Source organism: Barbus barbus, assembly GCF_936440315.1.
Source record: "Barbus barbus genome assembly, chromosome: 13".
Lineage (NCBI taxonomy): Eukaryota > Metazoa > Chordata > Actinopteri > Cypriniformes > Cyprinidae > Barbus > Barbus barbus.
This window is the reverse complement of record NC_136741.1, coordinates 14,356,672-14,384,165: the sequence shown is the minus strand read 5'-3', so window position 1 is coordinate 14,384,165 and position 27,494 is coordinate 14,356,672. Positions and strand designations below refer to the sequence as shown.

Below are 27,494 nucleotides of genomic sequence, written 5' to 3'. Positions count from 1 at the left end.
ATGGTGGAGAGTTTGGAATCTGATTGATTGATTGCTTCTGTGGACAGGTGTCTTTTATACAGGTAACAAACTTTAAGAGAGTGCTCCTAATCTTAGCTGTATAAAAGACACCTGGGAGCCAGAAATCTTGCTGATTGATGGGGGATCAAATAGTTATTTGACTCATTAAAATGCAAATCAATTTATAACTTTTTTGAACTGTGTTTTTCTGTGTTTTTTTGTTGTTGTTGTTACTCTGTCTCTCACTGTTCAAATAAACCAACCATTAAAATTATAGGCTGATCATTTCTTTGTCAGTGGACAAACGTACAAAATCAGCAGGGAATCAAATATTTTTTTCCCCACTGTACCAACCAACTAAATCTTAATTCTAATATCACATATTACCCCTAGATGGCGTAAAATACAAGGTAATGGTAATGGGAAAATGCAGGTACATCTCAAAAAATTAGAATATCGTGAAAAACTGAATTTTTTTGTAACATTTCTAAAAGTGAAACTTTCATACATATTTTACATTCATAACATGTAAAATATTTTTCAAAAGTTTTTTTGTTTTAATTTTGATGATTAGAGCTTACAAAAGCATAAGTATAAAATTATACTTTCATGGTATAATTTTATACCATGAAAGTCAAAATCCAGTATCTCAATATATTAGAATATTTATATTTGAGTTTCAATTAATGACCATCTCTACAGTATAAATTCTGGGTATCTCTTGTTCTTTGAAACCACAATAATGGGGAAGACTGCTGACTTGGCAATGGTCCAGAAGACAATCATTGACGCCCTCCACAAAGAGGGTAAGTCATAGAAGGTCATTACTGAAAGGTGTGGTTGTTCACAGAGTGCTGTATCAAAGCATATTAAATGCAAAGTTGACTGGAAGGAAGAATTTGGGTAGGAAAAGGTGCACAAGCAACAGGGATGACCTCAAGCTTGAGAATACTGTCAAGCAAAGCCGATGCAAACACTTGTGAGAGCTTCTCAAGGAGTGGATTGAAGCTGGAGTCAGTGCATCAAGAGTCACCACGCTCAGACCTCTTCAGGAAAAGGGCTACCAAGCCACTTCTGAACCAGAAACAACGTCAGAAGCATCTTACCTGGGCTAAGGAGAAAAAGAACTGGACTGTTGCTCAGTGGTCCAAAGTCCTCTTAATTTAAATTTTGCGTTTCATTTGGAAATAAAGGTCTAGAGTCTGGAGGAAGACTGGAGAGGCACAGAACCCAAGCTGCTTGAAGTCCAGTTTGAAGTTTCCACAGTCAGTGATAATTTGGGGTGCCGTGTCTGCTGGTGTTGGTCCATTGTGTTTTATCAAGTCCAGAATCAATGCAGCCGTCTACCAGGAGGTTTTGGAGCACTTTATGCTTCCATCTGGTGACAAGCTTTATGGAGATGCTGATTTGCTTTTACAGCAGGATTTTAGCACCTGCCCACAGTGCCAAAACATCCAAGTGGTTTGCTGACCATGATATTACTGTGCTTGATTGGCCAGCCAACATGCCTGACCTGAACCCCATATGGAATCTATGGGATATTTTCAAGAGAAAGATGAGAAACAATCGATCCAACAATACAGATGAGCTGAAGGCTTAATAGTGGCTCAGCAGAGCCACAGGCTGATCGCTTCCATGCCATTCCTCACTGATGCTGGAGTTTGTGCTAAAGGAGCCACGACCAAGTATTGAGTGCATAAATGAACATACTTTTAAAGAACTTGAACTTTTCTGCTTTGCAAATCCTTTTTTTTTTTTTTGATCTTAGGAAATATTCTAATATTTTGAGATACTGGATTTTGACTTTCATGAGCTGTAAACTCTAATCATCAAAATTAAAAAAAAAAAAAAACTTTTGAAATGTCTTACTTTACATGTAATGAATCTAAAATATATATGAAAGTTTCACTTTTCGAAATAAGTTACAAAAAAATGCAGTTTTTCGCGATATTCTAATTTATTAGATGTACCTGTAGCTGTAGACGTTTATACCATGAAAATTCAAGGCAAAAAGCTTTGTATAATGATAATAATAATAATGTTTATAAACAATAACAATTAAAAATCAAGAATTATTCATTCATAAATATCAATTTTGAGTGCATTTTCATAATATTTATATGAATATAAAGAAATATAAAGAAAAATACAACGAAATAATTAAAAGATTATGAAAAACTATTAAGGCTTACGGCTCTCTTCATTCATAATAATAATAATAATAATAGTTTATATTTCATAATGTCTTTTAATACAGCTAAAATATAACCCAAACAGGTCTATGAAATTTTTTTAGTGTACAATTTACCACTAGATGGCGTAAAATACATGTTAAAAGCAAGATGGAAGTATTTAGTCCTCCATTGGGAATGTTGTATCTGAGATAGGACTGCTATTCCCAACACTGAAATTAATATAGCCTTGTATTCAGCAGTGTTTATACTCAATGTATGTGCTGCAGCACAGTTTAATAAGAGTCTGATAATATTGTGTGTGTGAATGTGTGCATGATGCAATGTTTCAATCAGTCTCTCAAACAACCGTTGAGAATGACAGCTCTCAGTTCATTTTTGAATCATACTAAATTATGTGGCTCTTCAATGTGCCTTTATGTGTAACTAAAGAAGTGTGGAGGGAAAAATATGTAAAAACTGTACAAATCTAAAACCCTGCATTGAATGTTAACCCTATCTGATGACCACACACATCTCTCTTAGTTATGACAGTGAGAGAATCCCTCCTTCACACGCAGTATGACGCATCTCTGAACTTGCTTGATCACTAGTCATGAGTCATGAATCATGGCCAACCTGCTCACATTGCAACAGAAAAAAATCAATTGCTATTATTATCCCTATTGCTCCAGAGACTGGTTTTACTGGTTTTCCCTTGTGAATGTACAAAGCTAATATTGCATTTATGCTTTTATGGTACTCGCTTCGCCATAAAGTTGTTAAAAGCATCTTATTACATATTGATTCGAACAGTAAATTCATTAAAACTGTAATGCATGATTCCTCATATAGCAAAACAGTGAGTTTTTATGTTAACTGGGCCATAGAAATATATAATACTCTGTCATTCTAAATGAGGAACTCCTGATGCTATATTGCCATTTCATACTTTAGTCCAATATCTTAACCCCTGTACTGAGTATATTGGTGCAATCTATTATAAAAGCAACAGCAGATTATCATGGATGATAGAGAAACACATGGTCTTACACAGGAAGCTCAATTGTTACCACAGGAAGTGTCTAGCTCTTAGCTCCTTGGGAGCTGGGAAGTCAGAAAGCCAATGGTGGTTTCAGAGGTTTCAAACAGGAGATGACACCCCATCAACCAAATTCAAACCAAAGATAGAACAAAAAGCAGGCCGAACAGATTTATGAACAATATATTGAGATATCATAATAATCTAAACTAAAATATCATTTCAAATTAAATATTGTTCATTAATAAAGAGGAGAGAAGAAAACATGATGAAATCTGAGAAAACGGCAAGATTAATGCATCAAGATTACAGTCCTTACAATGAGTGTATTATGCTTTGTTCTTATTTCATCATGTAGTTGTCAAAAAGAAATGATTTACATACATACTATATTTGTGTCTAAGCTTAATTTAAAAAAAGATGCAGAACAGAAGTAGCCTACTGTTTAAAATTTAAAAAATAGGGTGATAAATATGCCTAATTCCAATTCGCATGTAAATATGCTATATATCTTTATAATTAATAATAATGTAATTATATTATAATAGCTTATGCAATGCAATATATGGTACTGTATTATTATTATTATTATTATTTACATTAATACATTGTGCTTTACATAAATCCCTGTATAAATGCCATAAATAAACAATACAGCCTATAAAACACCTATTCCTACATGTTTGACAGGTTGAAGGCTATATACAGAAAACACTGAGCCCCACCTAATATCAGTTTTGTGTAAAAAATGTAATTCCACAAATGCAGAGGAGATACTCTCTGATGTATTTCTGTAATTTTCAAACATTAGGCGCTGATGTAATCTGATACTAGGCTCTAGTAAATATACAAGAATGATTTAAACTATATTTGGCAGCGTGCACGGACACTCATGGGAAAATGCTTGCATAGAGTTTCTGATCACATGACTGGAAGTGTAGGATTTGACTCCAGCTGGGAGAGCAGAGAAGAGGAGCGTGTTCAACAATACACTCGCCTTTCCACGACCGTGTGCGTGGATCTGTCACGGAAAACTATTGCATTGGTTTCCTGAAACTTTTAGAGCTTTTATGCAATTGCTTTTTATATATCAAACAAGGATATTTCGGCAGCGTCATGGGAATTGGGAAGTTTACCGGCTGCGCTATGGAATAGCCCAAGTCGTGGATCCGATGTGTTTTCTTCAGAATCAGGAAGAAATACGAGCTAACCAGGAGAGAAGTGGAGAGGTTTAACTTCTTACTGACATTCCTCCTTTTTGCTCCCTTGAGTTTGATTCAAAGTTATTAAGAGGCAAGATGGCGGCCGATCCCGTGCAGGTGAGAGAATTATTTAATCTCTTATTTACTAACCGCGCGCTTCAACACTGTCAACTCACTTTGATCGCATTACCTTTGTTTTCATCTAATCACTGCTTTACAATTTCAACGCCGTTCTTAAGCATTAGATAGTGACTTTTAACTGTGTCTGAAAGGGTTAAATGTGGCCTAGAAATATTGACACATAGACCAACTGTTGCTTCAATCCCAGCACATAGACTATGCATTTTCACAGCAAACGAAGCGTATTATATATAGGCTATAATAATATTGAATTTACATAACTGCAGTAGCATTCAGAACAGCGGTTACTTAATGATTTGTACCTCTTTGTGCTTGTTCGCATAATGTAGCTTAATGTTAATATGCTGTCTTTTCAACGTAATATTTACATTATATGTTAGCCTATTTGAAAACAAAACATTTCCTTTTTGTATATACGGCCTAAAATGCACTAATAATGTCCTTTCGTTGTCTCAAAAACCCTGTGAGCTGTTTTCATGAAGGACATTAATATTTTAAAAATGAGTGTATATGTGCACATGAAATAAATGTAGAAACAGTGGAGCAGAAGCACTCTTTCGTGCCTGTGTCGTGAGGGAAAATCTGGAGTAAAATCTATTATTAGTAACAAATCCTGAAGGATTCCACCCTGGCAGCTCCCTGAAACACTGCTGAATACTGTATGAGGCAATGTCAGTGTTTGTTTGCCTGCTTTTTATCAAACACGTTTCTTAAAATGAATAAACTTCCGTTTAAAATTATATTGCAAGTTACAGTTTATTAAGAAAATGTAGTAACTTACTTAACTTTACAAACAACTGACTTCAAACGCCAGCACTTAAGAATATGCAAGTTTTGACTTGATTTGGAATTAATTTAGAGAAGTATAATTGGCTTTTTGCAAACTGAAGGTCATAAATGGATATTTTGACTTATTTAAGGGTTTTAGTCCAGCTGTTGCCTAATTTGATGGTCTTTGCATCATTAGTCATGTAATGAAACATTGTATCTGGTTTGCATGTGTATTTCGTAAAAGGCACGTTTCCTCAAATATGAGGTTATAATGTGCTGTTGGCTTTTTTAACTAGTTAAACCCTTTATTTTAGTTGTTCTCAAGAAACAAAATGTTTTTTTTTTTTTAAATGTTATTCATGTGAAAACAATACAAAGTAAAGAAGTAGTGTAGTAGAAAGAGTAGACCTAAATGGTTGTGAATCAGGCCTTTGTGAATAGGATCATTTCTAAAATCGTGTCATTTTGTTGCTTTGAGAGGGAGTAGTTTGATTGCTTTGTTTGGGTTGTCTCCTCCTCACCTAATTGCTGTGAGGCTCAACTGAAACCCAACAAGTTAACTGATACTCTCAGTTTGAATGTTCAGAGGGACTCCCGACAGGTTGGTTTTTTTGGCTGGAGGGTCGGACAGGTATCCTCTAGCCCTTATCTGCAGCCAAATCACTGAAGGAGAGGGAGTCATTAGCTCAGAAATGCCACAGTCTTTGGGTAGGAAGTGATTTGTGTAGCTAAGGGAAGAGGATGTAAGGATAAGCAATAAGCTAATTGTATTTTCTTTAAAGATTAGTTTAGATCATTGTCAAACACACTGGCATAAGCAGTCCACAAAATATTTCAGTTTGTTTGCTGAAGTTGAGGGCTCACTTCCTTGGAAAGGAATTTCACTGCAAGTTTTGGTTTCTTCCTTTCTTGTTACTCTGAATGGTGCTTTGTTCTTTTCTTTTCTTTCTTTCTTTTTGTAATTTATTTAACTATAATAAATTTTGTTTTAAATTTCTTTTAAATACAAGTTTTGTATTTCTTGAGATAACAACAGAAAACAAGCTGTGCGCTCATTGTTGTGTCAGTGGTTTACATAAAACATGTTATGTTTTTACCGACTGAACTATGTTAAACATGTTCATATGTCTTTGGCCATCACGTCTCTGTGTAAAACCTTTGGTTTGGGTTTCAATCCATTGTGCTCTGGCTGTATGCAGACTTTATAACATACACACACACTAAACTCACAGCATACATGCATTAATGTTGCAGTTCCAATTCTACTGGGTATTTTCTACTGGGTACTCCTGTCCAATATGCTATTGTAGCCAATCAAAAAAAAACAAAAAACAGGGCCTATAGCTGTACATAGCAGTTTGCAGAATGCATATGCTATAGGAAGTTATAATAAAGAAGTACATGAAATGGACTTCTATACTGATAAATAATCAGCTGAAAGTAACAGGAAAGGGTAATGTTGCATCTCAACATTGGTACTAGTTCATTTATATTGCTGAACCAAGTACCAGTATATAACAACCGTCTTTTTTTTTTTTTTTGTAATAATTCCAAGGCTAAAAAGCTCATGTAAAAAATCTGTTTTCAAAAATGTCAAATACTGAAAAATATTTAATGGCTTTATGAGTCAATCTGTAGGCATTTTTTTTTCCCCCATGGAGAGTGAATATCTCATGTGAATAGTGAATAAAAATAAATTAATTATTTAATAATTATGGATCAATATTTGTTTAGAATATTTGAAGTAATTAAATTTAATTACAACTATTACTGCTACTAGTAATGTAATTACTATTATTGCTATGAAAGCATACATCCCATCCATCAATTAGTCACAAACCTGTCAAGAAACTCCCAGTCAAACAGGATAGGGCAGCTTGACCAACATGTAGAATGACAAATCTGATTTTTAAGTTGTTATTGTTAGTTTATTTTTAAATGTGGCATTAAGGTGGAGAATCTGTCTTTCTGTTAATCTTCTTTTTTGCTTGGCAGGTCACCTGATATATGTTCCCATTAAATGTAGTTCTATAAAGAATCCTATGCAAGACGTTTCCTGAGTGATCTGTGCCAGAGCACAAGGTCTATTGGCTTATGTGTTTGCTGTGAGTGCGAGTTAACTGCAGAATGGTAATGGAACAAATAAGATAGTGGGTTAGAGGAAAGTCTTTTCACTGGCGTGGGTGCTGGGGGTCATGGTAACACCATAATAGGATGAGATCTGAGATAAAACTCACAGGATGATGCTCGAACCCTCATTGGCTCTAAGGTCATTCATGACTCTCTTCAGTGGGTGGAGTTTCACAGAACTGGCCAGTCACTGATGTCATGGAGGCCCAGCATAGCTCTATGGAGGGCTTCACATATGCCTCGTTTCCACCTCTCGGTACGGTACAGTTCGGTACAGTTCAGTACAGTACGATTCGGTACGGGTAACCCTGATCAGGCTTGCGTTTCCACTGCCAACAGTACCCTTTACTTGATAGGCGTGGTGTATGCCGGAAAGAAGCGATCGACAATAAAGCGTGACAATAAGCACAACTCTGCCTCTTTTATGTCAGTTTTTATGAACAATAATAGCCATTATAAAAGTATAAGTACAAAGTATAAGAGGAAATAAAGACAAAAGCAAACAATTCACATTCAAACGTTTGCTACAAAGTCAGCGCTGTAATACCTTAAAGTTCAAAATAAATAAAAAGTTAAACTTTGTGCTGAGTCAAAACGATATGACCAAGAACAAATAATAGATTCATGAGACCTAGAATGCCTGTTAAATATTGTTTAATCGCTACAGAGCCAGCGGCAAATGTTGGAAGGACTAGCCGAGCGCAAGGCTGCTCGAGGCGGATACATGAGCACTGAGCACCTTCAAAATAATAGCTTCGCGTGGAGCTTCAAAATAGGCATAGCAAATTTTCAAATAGGTGCTGTTTCTTTATAAATAAACTGCAGATTTGAGTTTTAAACAACTACATTCTCGCCTGAAAAACTCTTAAATCTACATTTAATGACACAATAACAGTAATATTTTTAAAATTATGGGAGATTTTGGACAATGACGTTTCACAAGTCCACAAGAACAGACAAAAACACATTGAGAAACGGCTATTATGTGTGTGAAAATATAAGAGTATAAAATACACAGTTATATTTGTTTTGTGTGTGTGTGTGTGCTTGCGCACTCTGATGTAATAAGCAGAACACAGCAGAGCGGAATGAGTGAAGGAGAAGCTTTATCCCCTTATATCACGCAAAAGTGACAATTCCAGTAAACCAATCAGCATTCTGCTATGAGTTTAGCTCCACCCTTTTGGTACCCTTTGCTGTGCTAGGTACCCCAACGAAAGGGTACCAAAAAAGTGATACGGTTCGCTATTTAGGTACCATTCACAACTTCTGACAATGTAAACGGACATAATTGCGTACCGAACTGTACCGAACTGTACCGCTCAGTGGAAACGAGCCAATATTGGAATTCCTCTCCCTAACCATTTTGAACTCTTTAACTCACAAAAGTAAATCTAAACACATGGATGCTAGAACTTAGAGATATAGCAAATAATAATATAGCAATAATGGTTTATGAAATGTAATTTAAATTTTTATATATATTTTTTTAATGGTTCGTTATTTATATTTAATAAATTCCAGTTATATGCAATAATATATAACAATGATATTAATATACATATTAATCTGCATTATTAGCAGTATTAACCTGAGCATGTAATGCAAAATATTCAGTTGATTAGACTTCAGAGTTTTGATTGATTGATTTAAAGTTATGAATCAAAGTTTTTTTTGTTTATAATGCAATTTAAATGGATGCATCACTAAACAAGGAGAAACCCTGAAACAAGTGTGAACACCAGTTTCAGAGATTCCTCTTATTTAAATATCTCTTGTGCAGTTTAAAAAGTTAAAAGGTTGAAAATAATGTACACTAAACCCTACCCTAAGCCTAACCAATATAGTTTGAACAAAGCAAACATAATAAAAAGGCATTTCAATTTGGCAATTAAAAATACAATTTCAACTTGCTTCTGCAAGAATTTGCACTCTATCGTCGAGTGTCGTGACTGTTTCACGCAATGCTGTACCAGGTGAGCTACTGAGCAAGTTTACTCCATCAGATAAGCTCTACATAAAGATCTGTCATGCAAATTATATGTATTTGCTGACTAATCATTCACAACTGTAGAAGTGTTTTGAGGTCATAGCATTGTGCAAGAAACCACACTAAAAATGCTTTATTAATCTATAATCTGACCCTGTAATCACAGAAGTGTGAAAAGGAATTAATTTAAAGTTGTTGGTGTTTTAGTGCCTCTAATGTTAATTTCAGCTGGAAACCGCAGTGAAGTCTAGGTACGTTTTTTTTTAAGTTTTGCAGTTTGCTTTGGTCATCTGATATCTTGTACAGGTAGCCCTAAATGATCAGAAGGTCTTTCTAATCTCAGTGTGCTACAAGCCATTTGGCAACCTGTTGTCTGCTGTGTGGGAGTTAGTTTATGCAATGTGGCCACTGTGTTCCCTGTGAGTGGATTTGTTCCACAGCCAGGTCCTTCTCTCAGGGTGGGGCATTTATTATGGGAGAAAAACCCAACCAAGAGTCTTGGCCAATGTCTTTTTGTTCTTAATTACTTTCTTTCCACCTATGTACAGTTGTATATGTTCAAATCCCCCACCCTGTCACTGACTCATGTTCTTGGCATTGTCTTCAGCGTCAGTTCCTGGCTTCTCTGTTAGCTGCATTACTTTCCGTGTTCAGTCAGCCAAAGCGTTTACAGGACACTCCTCAGACGTTTCCCTGTCTCTCACTGCTATATATCAGAAAGCTGAGGAGGAAAGTGAGGTTGTTCTCCAGCCACACAAGGTTCTTGGCTCTTAAAACTCGTTTACATCTTCCATTACCTCCTTATGACCCTTAAGGTGGTGTCACATTTACCACTGTTTGGGTGAGTGAGTGAGTGAAGTGACATACGGCCAAGTATGGTGACTCATACTCGGAATTCGTGCTCTGCATTTAACCCATCCAAAGTGGACACGCACACACACTGTCAACACACACCCGGAGCAGTGGGCAGCCATTTATGCTGCGGCGCCCGGGGAGCAGTTGGGGGTTCGGTGCCTTGCTCGAGAGTGCTGGACATTCACTCCCCCCACCTACAATCCCTGCCAGCTCGAGACTCGAACCCGCAACCTTTGGATTACGAGTCCAACTCTCTAACCATTAGGCCACAACTTCCCCCATTTACCACTGTTTGGCAAAATCTAATAATTTCAATAGAAATCCAATAAATCACAAATTTTGCATGAAGGCAAAACATTTCCCCAGGTGAATATCTCAACAGGCTCACACGCAGGGCTGGGTATTGTTAAAAAAAATTCAGTATCAATACCTTGACTTCGATACTGGTTTCTGAACGATTACCAATTTGATAAAATCTGTTTTAACAAAATTACATTACACACTACCGCAAATTTGGTTTTATTTTTTCGTCTTTGAGCCACTACACAAAGGAACAAAAACATTTCCACGGATGAAACATGAAGCTAATAAACGCATTATTATGACAGTATATGGTTTGTATGTGATTTTCATGAGATTCTGCCTATTTTCATAACGATACAGGGTGTTTAAATGACAGATTCTAAGCAGGTGTCTGAGCTGCTCCAAAGGGCCTGCTCGTCTCCATACAGCGTGCGTTACATAGCAGGAGTCAGGCTCATTGTAGCAGGAGTCAGATTTCACTGATCACATGAAGAGAGGGGCTTTCAGTGTGGGTGCTTTGGGTGTAGAGCCTGGTTTTTCCGCATCAGCACAAGCGCGAAGGTGCGCACAGCAAAAATGGTGCGAATATTTAGGAATTGATGGTTTTTAAGCGATAGTAAAGTAAAAGACTGATTCTTAAACCAGAGAAGGTGAATATGTTGGTTTTTTTGTGGGGAAAAAAAAAACAAAACCTGCAAGAACTGTCACGACAGCCAGTTTATTTTTACTTTTTGTTTTCATTTTAAAAAGCTTGTTGCTGTATACCTCATGTTACGCTATGGAGGCTTTCTTTTCTTTTTCTTTTATTTGATTCCTCAGTGTTCTGTAATTTATTAGTCTGTAAATAATACAGCCATGCAACCCAAAGAATGGGTTGAATGTTAACCACTTTCATTACCATATAACTATAAACCATGATAAAAGTTCATGAGCGTGCATTGATTAATCCAATGTTGTACCAGAAAAAAACGTGACCAAATTATGTGCTCATGCGACCAACTGAGAAAGTTTAGTCACAAAAGAGCAACTAGTGGGAAAACTAAGTCTAGAGCCCTGAGTGCGCATGAATGGTCATGCAACACATGTTTTCGGTCGTGTAGTGTGAACGGAGATCTTTTCTGAAATGCCAGTATGGACGAGGATGCTTTTTATTTTAATACACTTTTAAAACTAAATGCACTAGCGTGAACAGCCTTACATTTATGGGGTTGTGACGCTTACACTCTACAGCGTCACGTGTGAGCCACGTCTCTTGGCTTAAAGGGTTACTCCACCCCAAAATGAAAATTTGAGGAAAATTTGTGTTTGGTGGACACTCTCCAAAATGGCGCTACGGTGATGCAGAGGAATTGTTGAATACATTTGTTATTTTTTGTTTTCTTTACATACAAAAAGTATTCTCGTTGCTTCATAAAATTCAGATTGAACCACTGATGGCAGATGGACTATTTTGTCGATGTCTTTCACACTTTTCTGAGCCTTGACAGTGTTATTTACTTGGCAGTCAATGGGACAGTCACAAGCCTCCCGGTTTTCATCCAAAATATCTTAATTTGTGTTCCGAAGATGATCAAAGCTTTTACGGGTTTGGAACGACATGGAGATAAGTGATTAATGACACAATTTTCATTTTGAGGTGGAGTAACCCTTTAACAGGTGTAAACTAGTGTTTTTCCTTGATGCCTCACCAGAGCTAATCACCAGCACTTGATTTTTCGATACTCCATGGTATTTGAGGCAATTCGGTCAGTGTCTAAAAAGTATCAAACTCGATACCCAGCCCTAGTCACACAAATTCGCAATGTTGACCAACAGAATGCTGTTTGGTTTTAAAGTGACTTCTGTGTAACCTGTGCTAAATTCTGATAATGTGACAGCACCTTTATGCTAATGCATGGAGCCCTGACTCCTGGAGGTTTTTAAATAACACCGCAAACTGAATGAGGAATTGTTGGTGTCTCTTGCTTTTTTCTAGCATGTGAATGGATTAAATTAGTAATAATTTGATGTATGGTTCTGATTGGTTGAATTTGAGGAAGGCAGCTGGAATTGCAGTATGCTTGATGTCTTTGACCCTCACCATGACCTTAGTCTGAGTCGCCGTCATTCAGCAATAGATTTACAAATGGCTTATCCGACGTCAAGCTTACCTTGAATGGAACTCTTCCCTGCCAAAACTAGCTTAAGCGCTGGACTGATTTCCACACTTTAACAGGCTCCACTTGTTAGAATAGCTTTGTGCTGCTTTATAGTTTTACATTTAGTTTGGGAATGTATATTTTTGGAGAGTTCTGGATCTCTAAGATAGCTTGAGGGTTTTGTGCTATTAAGAGAAAACAATGTTGGGGTCTGTATGCACAGCCAGAATTGTCCATTTCTTGGTAAGAACCAGTTCTATATTATGTGGAACATAGTCTTTTTATTATACACACATTTTTAACAACCCTTCTTTATCAAAATTGATTGTCTTGATCCAAACGGTCACAAATCACAATGAATCTCACTTTTTTTTTTTTAACAGCTACAGTATGGGTGCAAATAGTCAGTCATATTCTGTTAAATATTATACATGGAAGCCTAAAATAAAATGGTGTATGCATGCATATTAACCTAGAATCAGATTATTTCTTTCTGGGCAAGTGTCAGAATGTTTCCATATACTGAACATCATATAATGACTGTCATGAGGCGATGTGCTTGTGAAATTGCATAGTTTTAACATTTGTTATTATGCCTTGATCTCTATTAGAACTTACTTTTTAGTTGACTCTCATGAAAATATTTTAATGAATCGAAAACATTGATGAAAAACAATCTACAACTGCGCAAGTGTTTTCCTTTTTGCATAAAGGCTTGTCTTGACAGCAGGCAAGTCTTCATTAAACTTCACAGGCTTCCCACAGTAGAAAGGGAGAGCAGTTACATGTTTTGTTACATTTAAATATGCAAATAATTTTTTACATTTAAGTGTAGGTTTAAAAATGTAACAAGCAGTTCTATTTTTTTATGAGAGCAGTACTAACTCTAAAGGAATTGCTGTAATGGGATTTAAATGTAATCTGATCACTGTCTTAATAGTGAATGTGTGTGTTTAGTCTATGCTTTTGTTTTTCTTTACTATGGTACATTTTAAAATGTAATGTTTATTTTAACCCAATTTTCTCACAGCATGTATAGCAAACAGCATAGATGGCACACATACATACATTAGTGTATTTGTATTCATAGCATTTTTTGGGGATAATATTGAACATTTAATAATAACTTCCAAAAATTCTGAGGATAAAATTTTGCTTTTTATAAACTTGATTATTCGACTAATCAAATATATAATCAAAATCAATTATCAAAATAAACAGTAGAAGAATTGTGATGCATTGGTGAATGTCTTTGTTTGTTGTTTCTTTCACCGCCACTAAAACTGATATGATTTCTTCTGGATATAGGCTATAGCTTATGGACTGTTGCACTTTAAAGCTTGTGGTGACGACCTAGATGTTGGTTCTTCTCTTTTTTTCAGGAAGCCTCTAGTTTTAAATCACACCACTTGAGTTTTTTTCTCTCTGTGTGGTCACATCTAGTTGATTTGAAGCAGGTGGCCTGCTCAGTCAGTGATCTGTGTGTGCTGACCCCACCCTGCTGATAACACGCGCTCTGAATGCCAAACCCCGTGTCTGCTGTATGTCTATAAATCTTTCTCAGGAGGGGTCTTCTCATTCACCACACAGGCATGCTTGTGTGAACTTTGAGAACCATGTTGTAGTGAGAAGGCTGTGCACTGAACTGACCTAAGGTGGAAAAAGGTTCTCAGTTGAACTTTTTTTGTTGTATGATTTAATCTTACAAAACGAACACTTGCATCATCCGAGAGGTTGTTGGATGGATGAGGACAAACTGTCCTAAATGTCTTATAAATGGTGAATTGGTGCAGATATCTTAAACTGTATTTACCTTGGCATAGTTAAATAATAATAGTTCTGTACATGGGAATGACATACCGTGAGCCTCAAACACCATAGTTTCCTCCTCCTTATGTAAATATCGTAAATAAAAAAAAAAAAAACACTGAAAAATAGGCGAATCAGAACATAACACAGACTGTGACGTAAAAGTCGGGATCACTACGCGCCCATCATTTGCATATACCCGCCCATGTTCTAGGCCAGCGGCCAGCCAAACCTGCACAGCCGAATCATCAGAATGTCTGCAGATATTGTAAATAAACAAGCGTGGGTGGAGGGGGCATTTTTTTTGACACATTTCAAAATATATATTTATCTCACCTAAATGTTTGATCATGCAGTGCATTTTTGATTTTACAATCATGCAATAGCTTACACACAGCACAAGCCTGATTTTGTGAGCTGTATATGAGGTGGCCTTTTATGCCAGTTTCATACAGGCCTACTCCATTTGCTGTGTGTATGCAGTCTATGTGCGGTACATAAGCAGCACTAACTGTGCTTTCACACAGGAGTCTGCAACTGATCTGTGGCAAACATTTATCCATTATTTTTATTTCAAATCCAAACATTGTCACTGAAAATGCTTTTTCAGCATTGTGATTTTTTTTTTTTACACCGTAAAGTAATGCAATCGTTCATAGACATGTTTAAACACAATAAATATAAGCAAAGCAACACACGATTCAATGCTTTTTTTACTTCTGCATTTACTTCTATATTTATATATTAAGTTGCTCAAGTGGCAAAACATTTAAACTACTTTTCTTACATTATCACAAACTTACCATTGACCGAAACAGTCAGCTCTACTGCCTTTCCTTTTGCATTTAAATATTTATTACAAGCAATCCTGCGTACCTAAGGATTAAAAACTTGAAGCGTACCATTAATTATTGCCTTAAAAGTGCTCTTTCCTTTTAAACCTAGCCAAAAAGCCATATGCGTTGACTGTGAAACACAGTAGATTTTAATTATATGCATTTTAGGGCTGTCAAAAAAAAAATCGAATTTTGAATATTCGTCGAATTTAAAATAAAAATCCACATTCGAATGCAAAACGTTGCATTTCAAAATACTAGAACATCAATGCAGAGATGTTGTTTACGTCAAAACTGGAACCAAGCCGTTCACACAGTACGCATATTTTGCACATTTTCTAGAGGGACATCTATTACCGTTGCTCACAAAAGAGTCTGATATTTAGAAAGCCATTTAAAATTATTGTAAGTTCAACTTTGAAAAAACATGTCTCAACTTTATGGCGGGACGGGTCATCTCATGTTTTTAAATGAAAAAATTAACGTTACTCTTTGTGATATTTTTTTTTTTTTTTTTCGTGCTTTGCATTAAACTGTGTATACATGATGCTGTTTTGTTTCTAATTGTTTAAGCAACTTAATTATATATGGTTAAACATTATTTTAAACATTATGCACATTTTTCAAAGATAGTCGTGTTATTTTATGCTTTGAAGAACCGTGGATTAGTAATGTTTTGCTCTATGCGCCCTCTTGTGGCCTCAGGAGAGAAGCCAAAAGCTTTTTTCCCCTAACTGAAATTATGCCTTTTTAAATTTGAATATAATTCGAAGTTTGATAATATTTAAGTACAAAATTCAAATTTAGTTTTTCAGCCATTTTGACCGCCCTAATGCATTTATGGTGTTATTACTAAATTTTTGTCAATCCATGTTCATATTTACTGCAAACAATGCACTGTTACTTTAATTCAGCGCGTGCAGTGGAAATGATCTCTGCACTGCTGCGGACGCAAGGCTCCTGGAACTGACCGCAGCCGTGTGCAGTGTGAACGCTCTACTCCATTATGATGAGCGCGGAAAAAGTATGCACCGCATACGGATATTTTATCATCATTTATCACCCTCACGTTGATGAGTTTCTTTCTTCTATTGAACATAAAAGAAGATATTTTGAATAATGTTGGTAACCTAACAGTTGCGGGTGGCCGTTGGCTTCCATAGTATTGAAAAGATAATATGGAAGTCAATGGGTACCAACATCTATTTGCTTACCCCATCATTCTTCTTTCAAATATCTTCTTTCATGTTCAGCAGAAGAAAGAATTTCAGGTTACAGTTCAAAGGTGTCCTCGTTACAGTGTAATTATATATTCAAGTATGGAGTAATATTAATTAACTAAATGCACTTACTATATGCTTAGGGTTAGGATTAGGGTTTGTCTTAGGGTCACTTGCATGTAATTATCCATAGTTTATTGTTGTTATAATAGCATGTAATAAGGACACCGTTAAATAAAGTGTTACCGAATTTCCTGCAGGTTTGGAACAACACGATGGTGAGTAAATAATGACACAGTTTTCATTTTTTGGGAACTGTTCCATTAATGTAATTCTGCAACACACAACCTTTTTGACAACATGAGATTTAGTGTAGCAGCGTTGCTTGACATTGTTTGACCACTTGGGATTTTTTTCTGTCGGTGACATGTTCATTTTTGATGCCTGATGCTTGGCATTATTTCATTTCAACAAGTCAATTCACATTTATTTCTGTAATAGCGCTTTATACAATACAGATTGTTTCACAGCAGCTTTCCAGTAATAAACAGGACAATAACAGTATTAATATTGCAAAATTCATCTATTTTGATACACTTCATTTTCAGCTGTAAAGCAGTTCTGCAGAAGACAATAGTGACGTTATTTAGCTCAATTCTTATTCACTGTGGAGTCAGTTCAGTTCAATAATCGTGTCATTGTCAGTATGGCTAAGGTCATTAATTATGATGAAACCACTTCAAATGCAGGTCTACAGAAGACATTGTTCCTTATCAAGCTCTGTTCAGTTCAAGTTTTTGAGTTCTTATCCAATAGCGTCAGTACAGTGAGATTGACAATATTTTCTGAATAGTTGTCTTTTAAACCACATAATTTCACATTTTAATACAAAAAAATTACTTCAAATCAACGTCATGTGGTGGGAAAAAATAAATAAATACAAAAACGATTTCTTACAGAGGACCCTAGCAAACCTTCTTGACTGTTTGTCAGAAACAATAAGTTGCTTAATATTAAAAAAAAAATAGCTATTTGTTGGGCCGACACCATAGCCTTTTGGGCAAACATATGGCACAATTACGCTTGCACCTATAATTAAGTCCTGTTCCTGATCCTTTCATGATACAGTTCCCCTCACTTTTCTCCAAATGTTTCCTATATATTTATTATTAGTAGTAGTATTAGTATTATTTTACATGTTTGTTATTTTTTATAGTTATAAATGTGCTGTCAAATAAAACCAATTCCTGGTTTACAGGGTATATTTCTAGAAAATTTTAACTAGATTTTCTTTTCTTTTCTTCATTGTGTTCACTCTGTTTTTCCTGACCCTTGTGCTTGGCTGAAGGTGTTGCATTGTTCTTGCGAGATCTCTGGGCCTCCTCAAGCTGATTAGCTGGTGCTTTATTCCATTGCATAACAATCTGAACCGGATCATACACTCTACCTTGCATGTGAAAGTGAATTCCCATCAGTCTGCAGCATACAAAGGATATTACTCTCACAATGCAGAGCACTTATTCTGAGAACTTGCCATTGCGTTGCATCTTGAGAATGATACTTCATTCCAGGATGCATTCCATGTCTCTGAATGCCTCGGATAATTGTAAACATTTCTGCTATCTCTTTCTCTCTCCTGCTCCTCAGAGTGATACTCGGGGTCAGATGGTTTCAGAACGTCTTGGTCTTGGCCAAAATCTGGACCTCTCAGACACCATGGTCCAACAAAAGCTGGATGAGATTAAGGACCAGATAAAACGAGAGATCCGCAAAGAGCTGAAGATCAAAGAAGGAGCTGAGAACCTGAGGAAGGTGACCACAGATAAGAAGAGTTTGGCTTATGTGGACAACATGCTTAAAAAGTCCAACAAGAAGGTGGAGGAACTGCACCAGGAGCTTCAGGAACTGAACGCACACATAGTGGTGAAGGACCCAGAGGAGGTTGTAGGTATGGCTGATTTCACTCCTCCTGTCTCTTTAGCTTTTGTTTTTAATCACTGACAAAATTGTGCTGGAAAAAACAGTACTACCATGTTTTTTTTTGTTGTTTGCTTTTTTTTGTTTGTTTTTTTTAAATAGATTAAAAATTATATCTTTGTTTTTTAGCCAAATGTTTATTTGCACTGAAATTGCTTAATGAACTTGTTTCTTGATCTGTTTGGTTGTTTAATGACAAACCATAATTTCTAAGATAAAAAATGCTTTAAAAATCTAGGTAACACTTGGGGAACAAGTGAAAACAAATGTTTGAATCAATTTTAAATCAGGTAAACTGATAAATTGAACCAATACATGGAAATGAATCCCTTACCAACTCTTTTGCGTTTGTTTGCTGGTATGGCCAAATTTAAAAAAATCACTGAGAATCTCAAGCCTTACAAAGTGCTGTGGCAATAAACTGGTTTCATGGCAATACCATGTTTTGGACTGAGGTAATGCCATAGCTTTCTTTGAACTATGTTGAGTTACATTGTAAATAACATGGTACTTGAATGCATACCATTATACTGATGATAACAATATTTACGTACCATGTTATTACCTTCTCATGCTGTTACTGTACAGTGGTACAAGCACAGCACTTTTTTTTGGTTCTACAAACCAAGGACTTTGTGTCCAAAACAACAGTTATCTATGGATATTACTGTGCCCTGTAATATATTGTTGAAAAAAATCACCACAACAAAGAACAATGATAAAGATTTGCCAGGGGTTTAAGGGATTATCCAAAATAGAAGGTTTTGCATTTGAGCTTTTGGTTATACAAGAGACTTGCAGTTGAACTTTTATATTGCTGCTCATTTGAACCATTAGGTAGAAGGAAGAGCACTTATTATTTATGCAGCTGTCTTTATTTCCCTGTGAACTTTATCATTAATATTACAATAGTATAATGTGACTCAGAAACTGTCAAGTTAATCATAAATGAATGCAAAGAAGCAATTTGATAAAGGATGAAGTCTTTGCATCCCTGTGTGTGTAAATGTTACTTTTTAATCATGGTGTTTGTGGGTTGTGATTTATATTATAGTGTGACTCTTTGTGGACTTGGAGAACATGATGAATGCAAACTCATGTTTACAAGGCTGTAATTTCTTTGCTCTGCTATAGTGCTTCAGGGGACCTCTGTTGTTGGAAATAATGTATTTTTAGTTTCTCTGAATGCACATGCATTTGTTAGTGTCTCACTGGTGCTGCTTCATCACGCATCAGTTCTCTCTCAAAGGCAGCAGCAGACGTTGCACAAGTTGCAATAAATTACAATCCACTACACTGAAGTTGTAAAAACAACAATATTATCTTTATGGTTTCCGAGATGGGGGAAACGCGGAATCCAGTCATGTGGAATTTACTGTATAACGCGGAGTCACGGAATTAGTCAAAGTTTGGATGAATTAATCAAAAGTAGGTCAGTACACTTGAATCGACTCATGATATGGACTATCTGTAAACATTAAGCTGCAAAAAGACTATTTAAATATGAATTCTGCATGTTCGGCCTGTCTCTGTATATGTGAATGGCACAGACGCGCGGTTTTGACACAAACACACACACACACACACACTGGAGTGCGCGACGCTCGCGGTGTATTCCGCATCTGCCATGTCACTAAATGAGGACATAAATATATGAACATCATCCCCAGAACTGCTCTGAGAGTTACTTCATGAGCATTTGACTGTTTCGTTTGAGTAAAACGATCGTCATATCATAAATAGGCTACAGAAACTTAAGAGGTCCTCATGGCAACCCGTCAAAATAAAAGTTCGGTTTATTTACTAATACTACTACAATTAATTTGTTGAACTTTTGTTTAAAAGAACAATCACACAATAAGCTATTTCTTACATGTTTTAATTTGAATAGTAAACACGTTTGTTTGCCAAAAAATAGTTCAACTCTCATTTGATTAAAAGATAAATTAAATTAATGTTTTATGCCTTCATTTGCACTGCTCTGTAAATGAAAACTAATGGAAATTACTGTCACATAGGCCAAGACTAAGATACTGTCACATATGCCAAGATTAGGATGACGGAAATTGGGACATTTCAATAGGCTATTGAACCAAGTGAGCCTATAACAGGCTATTAGTGTTATAGTTTCATTAAAATAGTTGCGGTCTTCTTCGCAACTTCTACAATGGAGCTATGAAGACAATTAAATTATTTACACTTATTATATACATTGTGCTTTTTAAATTAATCAACTGATGTGCATTAGATGATGAATCGAATAGTCACCTCTTGTAGGTTATGATTTAGTCAACCGAAAATAATTAATGAAGAATTATGAGAGGTTATGCTATTACACATACATTTCTAACATGTAAATTATTGAAGCCAAATACTTACATTTCCCCAAGCTGTTTAGCTGTAGTATTTAGTATTCATAGGCTTAATCATGAAGCATACAGTGGCCCCACTTTTAACTCTCTCTTTATATATTACCCTTATTGTAGATGAATGCATGGGGGAAGACAAGAGTAAGAAGTGCAACCAACACTAGGGAAGGCCGTTTTTGTCAGAGCCCTTGTTATTCTTAATTTTGACATTCATTTTCATTTTTGCACCAGACATATATATCGGTTCAATATATCGGTTATCGGTCTACTTGGTCTGTAATAATCGGTATCGACATCGGCCCTGAAAAACACATATCGGTCGACCCCTAATTCAGACTCATGCTTTATTGGTCAGGCAGAAGCAACCTGCTCATGTTCGAGAGAGGGAGGGTGATAGAGGCATTAGAGAAGAATTAGGACAGGAAGCATGTCTTTCCTGGCACTTAGTATTGGGGAAACCCATGGCAAATGTAAGAGTTTTAATGGTTAGTTCCACAAATGCTTCCTTAAATCACTGTACTGTGTGTTTATAAAAGCCACAGTGTTATGTTATTTATGTATGCATTTATTTATTGCTGCAATCCATTTTCAGCTTTTCAGATAGGAACTAGTCCAATTGCAGTAGGTTGCATGTTGATTGAATGCAAATAATATCTCTTGGACAGTTGGTTTGCTCTTTCCTTGATTCAGTTATTCACTCACCAAACTTCAGGAAGTTTTAAGTGTTTACAAATAGGATTCACTCTTCTAGATAAAGTTATAGAAATACTCTAAATCTCAGTATAATTAGCTAAGGAATTCCCATTTGCTTTAATATTTGTGTTTTGAATTTGTAATACTGAACTGTAAAGTTACATTACTTTAGTTCAAAGTGAATGTACTTCATGCCTGTTTACTTTTATGCATTCTTCGGAATTGAACCCATGACCTTCTTATTGTTAATGCTATTCTCAACCAGAAATTATTTATTTGTCAATGTACAGTAGTTCAGTATTCATTAAATTATTGGCCAAATGTCTATCATGGCAATGATACTATTTATAAATGCAGTATTAATATCAGATGCAGATTGAATGTAGTTGCATGCATGTAAATGGCAAAAATGCATGTAAAAATGTTTGTTTCCTTTTCAAATCTGAAATGTAGTCTTCTAACCTGTGTCAAAATAATGAACATTTAAAATTCTTAAAGGGGTGGTTGACTTTTTTTCTCTCCTTCCTAGGCTTGATTGTGTTTATGGGGTACAATCTAACATGCTAACGCTTCGTTTAAAAAAACAAACTTACCTTTTTTTTACCCCACTCTGTCCTTTCTCCTATGAACACTTGGATGATTTCCTGTTTTTATGATGCCCCTCCCTCAGAAATACGCGATGGGCTCCGATTGGTTAGCTTGTCCAGTGTGTTGTGATTCGCTGAACCGCTAGTGCGTGTCTAAACGTCCTGCCCTCACCTCAGTGTAGGGCTGCAACAACTAATGGATAAAATCGATTATCGATAATGAAAATCATCAACAACGATTCTCATTATCGAATTGGTTGGGTCTGTCCACAATGCACGTCCTACTTCAGCCGATCTCGACAAATTACAGCACTGAATAATGCATTTCTATGTACAAAATGCATCTAAAAATAGTGGTGGAAACGGAATGAGATTTTGCAGAGGTACGTGATTTGCCCAAAACATGAGAAATATTTATTTTAAGTTTTAAACTAACTTAATGCATTAGCGCAATAGAGTGAGGGAACGATGACGTCACTTTGTAGTCGGATCGGCTGTTAGCATGAAACTGGTTCCCTCGACAAAAAGCCAATACGATTTTTCCATAGGATTTTGGATTATCACAAAAAATAAGATCTGTTTTCAATCATAGTTCATGAAACTTACACGTTTTGTCCATCAAGATAATCTTCACAAAAAATATAACTTTGACGAATTTTGATCCAGACAACTTTTTCAAACTTATTTTTAACATGTTCAGTGAAACGTATTTATTGTATATGAATTTGAATCCACGCTACATGAATCTTTTCATTTAAACTGGAATACAAAGCTACAGCCAAACTGAAATGAGACATTTAGTAATAAATAGTATAGTGAATAAATGAAATAATCTTAACTAAAGGACATTTAAAACCATGTGTTTCTGTACATTTCGAAATAAGGTGCATTAAGTCAATAAATCCATTATTAATGTGAATATTTTAATTAAAAACGTATCCCCGCGAATTTAATCTTTTAAATAGAGTGCGGGAGTTTTTGGATATGGTAAGATTAAACTTATTTTAGTGAACAAAGTACCACATTTCAGCTATCATTTTGTTAGGGTGATTACACGATGTTATTTTATACTTGCTTCAAGGAAATCCTCAATCTATATGGTTTCTAACAGTTTCATGTGGCCGTAAACATTTAATTTTAATGTGACTTTAAGCACTATTTATCATTAAAGTTTCACTTTCACCAAGTAAAGCCAGTAAATGTGGTGTTTACATGTAATAATGGTAATATGAGTTTACCTTATGGTCCGAACCCAGAAGTCTCCGCATCAGTAAGAGATAAACTCGAGCATCATCCCTCTGAAGACGTGTCGCGGGGGCAAAGCAAAAAAAAAAAAAAATGACGAACAACAATATAAAATGCGGAAAACTATTCGTTAGTTATTCTAAAATTAATTGTATTACAAATTATACTACAACTGGAAAATACTGTAAATTGATAAACTGTTCGGTGTGATGACATTGAATGTCTCCGACAGCGCCTGTAGTCCCATTTAGCAACTTGTTAGCATCTGTCTTTTTTTAGAAATGTAACAGCTTAAAAAATCACGAGTGGGGTGTAACTGGTGTGTTTTATGTCGTAAATAAATTTTGACTCCCATCGTCCCAGAGTCAATGGGTTTTTTTAATGGGATTTTGGTTAAATCCCTTAAATAAGGTCCGTGGTTCACACAGGCTCAATATACTTTCACATTTTATTCTACGACACATCCTAATCTGTAAATGTCACAAATTCACGAGAGCATTTCCATTTTTGTGTAAAGATCCGTCCTGACAGTCTGTGTTAAGTTTAAATCTTTACTGAATGAATGCCGGCGCGTCAGAGAGGGATACAATATTCAGCGCAAAAACATTCATTGTGCTGAAATATCTGTTGTTGAACATTTAAATTAATGTTTACAAGTCAACATGTAGTGCACGTATTTTATGAGAGTAGGAACTGTAAAGGGATAACAGCGTGTCATTTTCTGAATATAAATATCAGACGCTTCATAGCCGACTTTTACAGGATAAAGAAATTGCAGTACGTGACTGTGATCAAAACGTGAACACGTGTTCCTGCAGAACATTACTCTTACCTGTTGGTTAACACTGAGTTTGTGGTTTTATTCTATATTTATTATCATCTTAATTTTTGATGAAGAGATTTAAACTATAGTACAGTGCTTAACAAATTTATGTAAGGTTTATAACAAATTATGTAAGGTCTGTGCCACTGCTACTCTAAACTAACAGTATTGGTGTTTATTAAAATCATTTTTTAGCTATCTGTATTGGTTAGTCCTTCAATATGCATAAGCTCTTTAGTAACAGTAGGCTATTTCTAATGCTGTCATATAATTATTGCTGTTATCTGAAAGAATGAAAGCTCTATGAAAGATTTTTTCAGATACCCAATTCAAAAAGTACCTAAACAATGCCAGCAAGAATGCATGCTTTTATGAAAGGCCATTTTTTTATGTGAATACAGGTACATCTAAAAAAAATTAGAATATCATTAAAAAGTAAAAAAAAATTCTTGTAACTTATTTCAAAAAGTGAAACTTTCATATATTTTTGATTCATTACGTACAAAGTAAAACATTTCAAAAGTTTTATTTTTTTTATTTATTTTGATGATTAGAGCTTACAGCTCATGAAAGTCAAAAATCAGTATCTCAAAATATTAGAATATTTACATTTGAGTTTCAATTAATGACTATAGTATAAATTTTGGGTATCTCTTGTTCTTTGAAACCACAATAATGGGGAAGACTGCTGACTTGGCAATGATCCAGAAGACGAACATTGACGCCCTCCACAAAGAGGGTAAGTCACAGAGGGTCATTACTGAAAGGTGTGGCTGTTTACAGAGTGCTGTATCAAAGCATATTAAATGCAAAGTTGACTGGAAGGAAGAATTTGGGTAGGAAAAGGTGCACAAGCAACATGGATGACCGCAAGCTTGAGAATACTGTCAAGCAAAGCTGATTCAAACACTTGTGAGAGCTTCACAATGAGTGGACTGAAGCTGGAGTCCTCAGGAAAAGGACTGAACCAGAGACACGTTTCTTAGGACTGGCGGTTCCCTTCAGAGACACATTCATATAAAGACATCTGCGCCGCGATTTGACTTTGAAATGTGCAGCGCTCATATTTATTCAATGACATCATTGCCTTTTGAAGTTCAATCCAGCTGTATCACGGTTCTTGTCTTTCCATCCCCAACTGTAAGACCTCTTGAAATTATAATGAAGACTTTTCTTATACCATTTAACGCATTTAAAACTTTTTATGGCCTTAAATTTTATACAAGTATTATTGAGAGTTTTAAAGGACCCACAGGAGCCCTGTATTTAAGTTAAAACGCAATAGCCCCTGGACGTCGGGCTAGTAATTTTGGGAGCCCTGATTTTGAAACTTGTGGATCCATTAGAATCGTTAGAAGACAGAATCGCAATTCATATATGAATAGATTTTTTCTAGCACCCCTAGTTTTTTTTCCTCATCTCTAAAGCGGCGCAGCATGGCCTCGCCTACTTTGTTGCATGGTTTCTGGAGGCGGGGTTTATCAGGGTTTGTGAAGTCGGAAATTAACTCGTTGTAGTCCCTACGAGCAGTTTTTGTAGGCATTAAATTGACAATTTTAAGAGCCAATATCTCCGTTTGCATTGAACTTTCAGCATTGTAACTTTGCATATATTGTTTATGCTCAAACAGCAACATTGTAGTTTCACTTTTTTAATGTTAATTAGTGTGTAATCAACCGCCCCTTTAAATCAGTATACAAAAACAATAAAGGAAGGCCCTATAAACCCGTCCGTGACACTTATTTTTGCAATGTAGTCGGCTGGTTTTGTGTGCTAATAATTTAACACGAATGATCATTTTTATTCAATTATTGTGCAGAATACATGAAACAAAATATGTGAAATATGTATAAATGGTACCGGTGAACATCTCCAGTATTTCCATAAGACAATAGCAAAAAGAATAAACATTTATACAAGAATATTCTGAATTCTGACTCTCTATGTATGTGTTGCTAAGAAATCTGAAATCACTTTGCACTCAATTGCAAAAAAGAAATATGGGAATTCCCAACATATGAATCATGCAGGGAGGCGTCGTCTCCTTGGAGGAATTAATTGCATTCCTGTTTGGTCTATTTCTTACAAGGTCAAGTGAAATATTTTAAAACCTGTCAAATACTTAGGTTTGTGCATTTAAGCCTGGTTTTAATTACAGGCCTTTTTAATAGTTAAACTGCAGCAGTATTATCTAGCTTGTCTTCATGCAATGATGACTGGTAGTAATTTAAAAAGTTTAATTTATATAATTGCAGGGAAATATACATTTGCATATTTTGTATGTGGGTAGTTGACACAACCTGTCAATGGACCATTTTTGATCAAGACGAGGAACAATGAATTTTGTTTAAGCGTATTGAAGTTATTGTAAGTGGTTGTCAAGTTTTTCACAATTTTCATGTTAATGAATTTGAAATGGTCCTGTGTGGTGTGGCACATCCGCCATTAAACAGTAGTACAAAAAGTCCATATAGTCCATTGATATCAGGTAATATAAGCTGCATGTCTAATTAGCAATATGATGTTTAAATCAGTAGATTTAGTATTGCATGTCACAATTCAGCTACCAGTTTTCTGGTGTTACTGACTATTGGTTTATTAATATTAATGTTTTGCCTAAGTCCTCTATATGTCATGACAGAGCTGTCAGAAGCAGGGCTTCCACCTTACATTTGCAGGTGTATAATTTGTGGTTAGCGCTCTTGTCAGGACACGTGTAGATGATCTCATCGTTCTGAACCTCAGCTAATCATAAAACAACCCTGAAGTGCATGGAATTTTTTGTGTTTCAGAGGGAAAATGACAAAATTAGCCATAGGTCATTCGTGTTAACTTGATCGAGTTTTAAATTGCATGCGTATTTTAGTAGTTTAGGTATTACTTGTTTAGGGAAAGATGAAGCAACTTTAATGCTGGCAATTCAGTTTTGCCCTCTTCTTTTAGTTTTTCTCCTAAGGTGTTTTTGCTCATGTTTGTGTTTGCTCAATCTTGTGCAAGTCTTTCCATGATGGCCTGGTTGTTCTCACAGAGAGTCTTTGAGAAACTGGCACACTGTCACCTGAGAGAACATTTGCATTTTTCCTGCCTGCACAAGTCCTTCACTGGGTGTCATTATATCATTGTCATTTCTGTTTATTACTCAACTGATCAAATGCTAAAAAAGAAAAGCCATGTTATTTGGTTACACGTTTT

At 35.7% G+C, this 27,494-nt stretch overlaps 1 protein-coding gene across 2 annotated transcripts in view; it reads left to right on the top strand.

Annotated features, from left to right (window-relative positions):
* The first annotated feature begins 4,121 nt into the window (after window positions 1-4,121).
* Window positions 4,122-27,494, top strand: part of LOC306879582 (serine/threonine-protein kinase N2-like) — a 48,446-nt gene continuing 25,073 nt past the window's right edge. For both annotated transcript variants that reach the window (XM_079432634.1, XM_079432635.1), the window contains exons 1-2: window positions 4,122-4,532; window positions 18,256-18,556. In XM_079432634.1, the coding sequence (XP_079288760.1) occupies window positions 4,512-4,532; window positions 18,256-18,556 (322 nt within the window). In that variant the 5' untranslated portion in view covers window positions 4,122-4,511. The remainder of the gene's footprint in view (window positions 4,533-18,255; window positions 18,557-27,494) is intronic.